This window comes from Leptonychotes weddellii, chromosome 9 (genome assembly GCF_054177405.1).
Source record: "Leptonychotes weddellii isolate Sample4059 chromosome 9, ASM5417740v2, whole genome shotgun sequence".
Lineage (NCBI taxonomy): Eukaryota > Metazoa > Chordata > Mammalia > Carnivora > Phocidae > Leptonychotes > Leptonychotes weddellii.
This window is the reverse complement of record NC_138377.1, coordinates 58,171,573-58,180,672: the sequence shown is the minus strand read 5'-3', so window position 1 is coordinate 58,180,672 and position 9,100 is coordinate 58,171,573. Positions and strand designations below refer to the sequence as shown.

The 9,100-nt window shown below is 43.3% G+C and overlaps 1 protein-coding gene across 2 annotated transcripts in view; it reads right to left on the bottom strand.

The window, feature by feature from the left end:
* Positions 1-366, bottom strand: part of DTD2 (D-aminoacyl-tRNA deacylase 2) — an 11,692-nt gene extending 11,326 nt beyond the window's left edge. The window contains exon 1 of one of the 2 annotated variants that reach the window (XM_031024008.2): positions 175-366. In XM_031024008.2, the coding sequence (XP_030879868.1) occupies positions 175-243 (69 nt within the window). In that variant the 5' untranslated portion in view covers positions 244-366. Of the gene's footprint in view, positions 1-132 lie in introns of both variants that reach the window. The other variant, XM_006729542.3, reaches the window with a different exon arrangement.
* Between the last annotated feature and the right edge of the window lie 8,734 nt (positions 367-9,100).

Below are 9,100 nucleotides of genomic sequence, written 5' to 3'. Positions count from 1 at the left end.
GGGGCCGGGAGGGAGACGTGAGCGGGGGGCGGGGGGGAGACGTGGGGGCGGGGAGAGGGAGGGAGATCACCAAAAGAACGCAGGAAGGCCCGCCCCTGCACGCGGTACCGCGAGTGGCGGGGCTGACGTTACCTCCACCCACTGGCTCTCGGCGTCTCCCTCGGCTGGACGTACTTGCAGCCTGGCGTGCAGGCACTGCTGCAGAAGCGCCCGGGCCTGAGGTATCCGGCCGCTTTCAGACATGGTTTGAACCCGCGTGGCAATCCGATACGTTCGAGGATCGCGCTGCGCAGGCCCCGCCTTCAGCGCGCGGGAAGGACGTGGCGGATCGTGGCAGCGGGACGTTCCACGGGCCCGTGGCTCCACCCCTAGAGGGGCGGGGCCTCTGCCTGGCTCCAAGGTGACCCGGATGTGTGATCTTCGAAGGCAACGTATTGACTCCTCCGATGAACCTATCCAACTTTGTAGAGAGCGCTCAGTGTATACCTTAAACGAGTGGGAAGACTCATTGGAACTCTTCCATACACACCCTTTAAAGAAACTTAGCTCAGAAAGCTTAAGTTTCCAGACGTTGAGAAATTTTAAATCTGCTTAAGTCCTTATTATGCCCATTATGAAGGTAGGTAAATAGAATGAATCAGTTGAATCATAAAACAAGCAGAAATGGAACTAAAAGCTATAAATCTTTCAAAAATGTCCTTACTCCAATCAATAAAACAACGATACCTCGTCTGTCAGGAATGCTATTAATTATTCTGACGCTGCAGTTTCGGAAAAATGTTGGTATGCTGTGTGAATGCACATTTGGAGTGCAGTTCTTTAGAAAATACCCTCTCTAAAAATATTCTTATCCAAGAGAGTGTGTCATTGTTCATAAATTTTTTAACCTGCTGCTAATGCAAAAATAAAGTGACATATTCTGATGCACATAATGATGCTAAATTTTGTGGGGTTTCCTGTAAATACATATTAGAATGTAAATAAAAATTAGACAAAGGCTTGATCTTCTTTCCCACACAACCTGTTCCTTGAATATGCATCAGATTAGCATTATTTTTCTATGGGCTTGGAGGGTTTAGATGAGGAATAATAGTGCTACCATGATTGCATTACTCAGGTCATTGATTTGGGCTCAGTTGGCACAATATGCCTATACATTTGGGTCTGTTGTTTTAGAAGATGACATCACTGACAGTGTTGCTATCCATATAAAGTAGTGTGACTGAAGAAAATAACCCATGCATAATCAACGGTCCTTTCTACACAAAATTGAAGCTGTCTGTTTGCTGGTCATCTTGCAGGCTGATTTATTTACACTTTCTGTAAAAACCAAAAGCAAAATCTCACATTATCTCTGATTGCTGCATTGCAGGGGTTCCTGCGTTTGTTGACATTTGTTGGCAAAGCACAGACAAGTTGCATTGTTTGTGCCTTTATGTCGTTATAACTATTGAATCTCTTTTCTCTTCATTCCCGGACTCAAGTTTTACAGGGCTGTAAGGGACTTTGACATAAAGGCCCTTAGCCTTGACCCAGAGTAAGAGAGGACTATGATGTCCATTTGTATATGAGTACGGGAGACAGCAAGTTTTCTTGAAAATAGGATATATGGTTCCTAGAGATCTTTCCACAGTGAAGGGACTTTAGCAAATTGGGACATCCATCCTGTGAATAGGTGGAGGCTGGTTGGTAATGGTTAATCTCTCAAAAGTCACCGATTGCTTTAAACCTTTCTGTTAGGTGAGAATCTCTTGGACACTACTGCAGGTAGTATAGGTTGTGACTCACTTATTCTTTCCTTCCCCCTGCAGAGGGCAGTAGAGAGTAGGCACTAAAGTATTCCTTTCCGTATTTTATTTTTTGACCTTCTAGTCTCTTTCCACAAAGAATTTAAGAAGACAAGACATACATGCAATAAAATAGTAGAATGTGAATAAACATAAAGCACTAGGAGTAAAGAAAATAGAGTTTTATCAGTAAGTCCCAGTGAGGGAAATTGAAAACAAATAAATAAACTGGTTCTTGCCTGGAGTGCTGAGATGATATAGTATGCAGCAGTCTTTACAGATACATCACTTTTTGTTACAAAACGGTTATACCCATTGTCAGTCAAGAAGAAGAGGCTGTAAAGCAGCCAGGAGCATTTATTTTGGGGTCTTAGGGATTACAATCCTGGAGCCACAGAGTGGACTGAAATTGAAAGTGTGTTCAGAATTGTAAGTGGAAAGTGCAGACGTATAAAGGCAAAGCCCAGGAGGTTATATGACTTCCTTTGATTGAATTGTGATTGGTGCTGACAGAGTTAAACTATCTAATAAACAATGGGCTATTTAGCTGATAGAGGTTACATTATCTCTATTCCAGTCCAAAGTAGAAGGATGTGTTCTGGAAGGTGGCAGAGGTGCAATTGACAAAAATCAAAAGCCCAGGGTGTTCCAAAAATTGAAACAGACGTGCATATGCCTTGCTTCTTCCATACTCCCCTGACCCTATTTTTGAGTGACTCTCTTAGCAATGTTTACTTCACTTGGAATTTTCTTTCATAACATCATATGTAATGTTGAGGTGGCACACGTTGTACAATTTCCTTCAAGTTAGAAGTAAAAGGTGAGGGGCACCTGGGTGGCTCAGTCGGTTAAGCGTCTGCCTTCAGCTCAGGTCATGATCTCCCAGGGTCCTGGGATCGAGCCCCACATTGGGCTCCCTGCTCAGCGGGGAGCCTGCTTCTCCCTCTCCCTCTGCCTGCCTTTCCCCCTGCTTGTGCTCTTTCTCTTTCTCTGTCAAATAAATAAAATCTTAAAAAAAAAAAGAAGTAAAAGGTGAAGTGCATCATTAAGTTGGCTCTAGAGGAGGGTGGTGGTTGAACAAGAACATAAGAGTAGGCAAGAAATCACTGAGCAGGAATAGTTCTTGAACTGTTACAGTGCTGAAAGGGGACTGTACGGTTAGTGGGTTATGTAGGAATGTATTCTAGGCCCTCTGATATGGTACAGTGATTGATTTAGAGTTTTTTTTTTTTTTTAAAGATTTTATTTATTTATTTGACACAGAGAGAGATAGCAAGAGCAGGAACACAAGCAGGGGGAGTGGGAGAGGGAGAAGCAGGCTTCCCGCTGAGCAGGGAGCCCGATACGGGGCTCGATCCAGGACCCTGGGATCATGACCTGAGCCGAAGGCAGACGCTTAACGACTGAGCCACCCAGGCGCCCCTAGAGTTTGTTTTTTTTAAAAAAGATTTTATTTATTTATTTGAGATAGCATGAGCTGGGGAGAGGGGGAGAGAGAAGCAGACTCCCCACTGAGCAGGGAGCCTGATGTGGGGCTCAATCCCAGGACCCTGGGATCATGACCTGAGCCAAAGGCAGATGCTTAACTGACTGAGCCACCCAGGTGCCCCGAGGTAGATGTTTTAATCTTACAGAGGCTGGAAAAAATCTAGCCCCCCACTTGAAAGCTCCAAGATTTAATTTTTTCAGTGGTTAGTGAGGTGATCAGGTTCTGAGAAATTAGTTCACACTAACTAAAATGCACATGAATTGGGGTAGAACCAGAATACTAATTCATTTATAATAAATATTGTTGTGACACAGAGTGGAAATTCTCACATAGGACATGATCGACACCTTTGCCCTTGCGTTCAAGTATGTATACTAGGTCATATTCAAAGTCTCTTAACTAATTTACTATAAGAGATAGTCACTCTTCTACCAGCACATAGGAAACTGAGGTTGGAAAGATCCTTGTGGATTCTGGCTTTAAGACACTTGCTACATGCATTAAAACTGTGAGGAAAGGGGCACCTGGGTGGCTCAGTTGGTTAAGCGACTGCCTTCGGCTCAGGTCATGATCCTGGAGTCCCGGGATTGAGTCCCGCATCGGGCTCCCTGCTCGGCAGGGAGCCTGCTTCTCCCTCTGACCTTCCCCCCTCTCATGTGCTTTCTCTCTCTCTCTCTCTCAAATAAATAAAATCTAAAAAAAAAAAGAGAGAAAAAAACTGTGAGGAAAGAGGAAGCAAACATATTTAAATAAGAGCCTGAAACAAAAAGTCCAAAGGTAAATGCTCCAAACTGCAGGAATATATTTTGTCGTGGAACGTCTTCCTACACAGGCAGAAACCGAGGCCAGGAATGTTAATCCAGTCGAAGCCCCTCTATATAGAAATACGAGGCCTTGGGAAAATGACAGTTCCCTACCTAAGAGCTGAGTCTATCTTTAACATGAATAATTTGTACAACCAGGTAGGGGATGGGATTTGGAACTTGATATTGATTGTTCTTTTGTTCAATTTGCTTTTTAAAATTATTTTGTTACTGCACCATTTGCTGGTATGTTGCTTGATATTGCAAGTGCTTTAACTCTAAGGCAGTGATGGATATCTGGCAGTCTGTAGGGTTTCCCCCTGGTAGGCTGATAAATTATCTTGATCTTTGGGTTATTTTTCAGTCCATAGTGTTGTAATAATAGCAAAGCATTGCATAACCATTTGAATATTTGTATACTCATGTTAGCCATTTTGTCAAGTCAGGCCAGCTGTTGTAAGGGTTTTGTTTTTGTTTTGTTTTTTTTTAAGATTTATTCATTTATTTTAGAGAGCGGGGAGGGGCAGAGGGAGAGGCAGACAGAAACTCAAGCGGACTCCACGCTGAGCAGGGAGCCCGATGCAGGACTCAGTCTCACAACCTCGAGATCATGGCCTGAGCCGAAACCAAGAGTCAGATGCTTAACTGACTGCACCAACCAGGCACCCCTGTAAGGGCTTTTTATAATTTGGACACCTGCATCTTTTGTAGGAAAAAACTATGGAAGATTTTGAATGGGCAGAAGAGATTTCTGGATATCCTTTTAAGGGAATGCTGGAGCCTCTGCGGATTCCTTTGGTCCTATAGAACTATATAGGATTTGTCTTTGACTAGGCTGTCTTACAACTCTTTAGAGATAGAAGTTAACTTGTCGAACACAAATCGTAAGCAAATCATTCCTGTCCATAAAAATGTAAAATTTGAGGGGCGACTGGGTGGCTCAGTCGTTGAGCGTCTGCCTTCGGCTCAGGTCATGATCCCAGGGTCCTGGGATCGAGCCCCGCATCGGGCTCCCTGCTCTGCGGGAAGCCTGCTTCTCCCTCTCCCACTCCCCCTGCTCGTGTTCCCTCTCTCGCTGTTGCTCTCTCTGTGTCAAATAAATAAAATCTTTAAAAAAAAATGTAAAATTTGATTATTACTCTGTGGATGCGGACTGATTTTGCCTGTTTTGCATCCCTTTGTAAATTCGTTTCAGCGTTCCTTTCCTGACCATACATGTATAGCACTTTGAGTTTTCTCTCTCTTTTGAAAATAAACTTGAAATTGCACAGCAGATTTAGATTTGTAGAAAGATGCAAAAATAGTACAGAGTTTTTATATACCCCTCACCCAATTCCCCCTTTTATTCACATCTCAAATTACTATGGTATGTTTGTCACAACTAAGGAAACAGCACTGATATGTCAATTATACTCCATCCTTTATTCAGATTTCGTTCGTTTTTCCACTAAATCCTTTTTTTGAATTCCATCCAGGATACCACATTACATTTAGTTATCATGTTTCCTCAGGCTGTGGCTGTTTCTCAGATTTTTCTTGTTTTTGATGACCTTGGCAGTTTTGGGGAATATTGGTCAGCTACATTGTAAGATGCCCTTCTATTGGAATTTGGTATTTTCTCATGATTAGACCAAGGTTATGGGTTTTTGAAGGATGATCACGGAGTTGAAGTGCCATTCTTATTACATCATATCAAGGGTACATGCAGACAACATGTCTTTTTTGCTGATGATATTAACCTTGATCACCTGGCTAAGGTGGTGTTTGCCAGGTTTCTCCAGTATAAAGTTAAACCTTCCTCCCCCTTCCACAATATGCTCTTTGGAAGCAAATCCCTTAACACAGCCCATACCCAAGGGGTGTTACTATCCACATTTTTGAGTGGGGGTATCTGCATAAATTATTTGGAATTCTTCATACAGGAGATTTGAGCCCTCTTTTGAACTGGTTGTAATATCTTACTGGTTTCTTCCTTACTGAGTTAAATATTAATGAAATAAAAATCTTTGACACATGTCGATTTTATATTTGTATGAGAGTTGTAACTTTATTCTTTTAAAACTTACCCTCTCATATTTCTCTACCAAGAAATGTGGTGGGAATTATCTTTTATATAGTTCTTTGACATCCATGAGTAAATGCCATACACAAATATATTATTTTGAAAAGAAGATACGGAATATTATTTATAGTCAAAGAAAAAAATATAAATTATTTTATCACACTAACTGTATCAGTCAGGGTCCCATCAGGAATCAAATACATTCTAAATAGGATAATCTGGGAATGTGTTATTTACAAGGGGACTATTTACAAAGGTGTGGGTGTAGGGGAACCACAGGGGTAGTGTAGTAACCCCAGGGCATGGTGGCAGCTGATATGTTTGGTACACGCCCCCTGGTCTGAAGGGAGAAAGGAAGGGAGTCTGGAATCAAGAGGTAGAGACTTACGTAGACCCTTAAGAGAAGGAGTTGACCTTCTACCAAGAAGCTCAGCCAACTCCAGTTGACCTTTCCAGGAGGCAGTTAGGGAAATAAATACCTGACCCCATTCTCCATCTTCCTTGCATTTTCTGCCAGAGCTCCCCATTGGCAAACCCTACCAGAAGCTAGGAAGCAGGGGACCTGTTGCTGACTCAGGCTCCAGGGCAGAAGGCAGGGTGGAGAATGCTTGAATGTGGATCTGGAAGCTAAGCAAAAGACACCAAGCTCACTGACTGAAGAGGTTTTAAAGGCCACAGTGGGGACTCTTTTGTCATCTTTTTGTTGGAAGATGACAGCTGTGGAGACAGATAGCTGAGTTAACATTTCTAATGGAACTCCTTAATTTCTCTAAGAGTTTAGAGAAGTGAAGTTATACTTTGTGACTTATCAGTGTAAGATGAGCCAAGGTCCTTGCATTACCCTCCCCCTGCTGCCCCTTTTTTCCAGTCATTGGAGGTGTGGCTAAGACATCAGGGAAGAAAGTTTGCTGGGATCCTTGCCTTGGTGAAAATGCCCTCTACACAGCCCAACTTGCATGGCAGGAAGAGATGGAGCTGCTGCTTCTAAGGGGTCTTACAGAATTGGATTAGAGGCTTGTCGCAGGGGACCATTAAAGACCCAAGTCCTTAAGCTCTCATGGAATCCTTTGGACCATGAGGGAAGGGACTCAGGATCAGATTTGATTTGATATAGAAAAAATAATGAATCACGTTTACTGTTTCTGAGTGCTTGAGATGGTAAAGGGAAAGCTAGTGTTCTCAGATGGCAGCTCCCTGGTTGTCTGTTCCTTTTGACAAGTGAAGTGAAAGAAATACTGTAGATTCTTAGTTTGCTTAAGGAAGAACATTCTAAAAACCTCACAAATAGCCTTCCAACTCCAGAATTAATTTATAAGTGCATGCATGTATTTATCCAATGGTTTATAAACATTTATCTATCATGTTAGATACCAAGTTAGTTGCTGGAAATACATGAGGAATAAGATACAGGTTTTACTCTCAAGGAGCTCAGAACGTAGTGAAGAGACAAGGAAAACAATGGGGGAGCATCAGAAAAACTGTGTCTCTTTCCACCAGTGTGTTCTTTCCCTCCCAATAGGGGAAGGACAGGACTTGAAAGGGAAACCACCTCCTGGAAACCCCGAGTTAAACTAAACTGGTGACTGGCCTTAACTGGAAGGAAAATAAGGTCTTCGACCCAAACAATTTGGCATAAACTGAATTTTCGGGCCGTATCACAACTAGGCACCTTTTTTCTTAGTCACCAGCTGACTCTGTCTTCGGAATACCTTTCCCTATACAGGACTTATGTGACCTTCAGTGTCTCTAAAATATGCTCCAGGCTTGACCTCCAACTCAAAAGGTTTCCTTCCTTTAGGCCACAATCCAAAGTCTAATATTCTATTTTCTTTTTTTTTTTAAGATTTTATTTATTTGAGAGAGAGAGTGCACTCAGGGAGGGGGAGGGGAGGGGGGACAGAGGGAGAAGCAGGCTTCTGGGAACCCGATGAGGGGGATGCGGGACTCAATCCCAGGACCCTGGGATCATGACCTGATGCTTAACCAACTGAGCCACCCAGCTGCCACAAAGTCTAATATTCTAAGTACTGTGTTTAGGCGCACTCTGCTGGGTGTGAAGCTGATTAAAGTAATTCCCATTAACTTGTGAATGAAATGTAACCTTAAAAGGTATATTTGCATTTTAATGGCAGTCCCTTAATTCAAATTAATCTCTAATTAGTAGAATGTGTGAAAGTTACTTTCTGTGGGAAGAAGGAGGTGGAATTACTCCTTAATTCTCCAAGTTTAAAAGAGCTGCTACTCCCAGAGCCTCTGGATTCTCACCTCCGAGACACGAGACACGACTCAGGACGATGCAATTTTGTTTCTCTTCCTGAAGCTAATCATTTTGAAAAGCTTTTTAGGTTAAATTCAATGGACATCATCATCTTTTGAATAGCTTTTATATTTGGGGAAACTCCTATGATAGGAGCATCCTTTTCCCCTCTCAGGTAGAAACCAGAACTCAGCTCCCCAGCCTCCTTTGCAGCTAGGATGCAGGCATGCCAATTAGATACCTTCATGCAAGATTAAATTTGGAAGTGAGCAATGTGAATAAACAGCCTCTGCACGGGGCTTCCATGTTCCTCATGGCGGTGTTGGTAGAGATCCCAGGAAAGTACAGTTCTAGACTTGATGCAGAAGTGCCATTGGTGTCGGCAGCAGCTGCAGTAAAACCAGGTTGCTGGGGTTCGAGGCTCAGTGGGAGAAGTAGCAGAAGCTGGCTCCATTCACTGAAGTAGAGAACACGAGCGACAGGACGTCTGGGTGGCTCAGTCAGTTAAGCGTCTGCCTTCGGCTCCGGTCATGATCCCAGCGTCCTGGGATCGAGCCCCGCATCGGGCTCCCTGCTCGGCGGGGAGTCTGCTTCTCCCTCTCCCTCTGTCCCTCTTCCCCCCCCCCCCCACTCATGCTTGCCCTCTCTCTCTCTCATGCAGCGAGAGAGAGCACAGGTATGGAGGAAAGGGAGAAGAAGCAG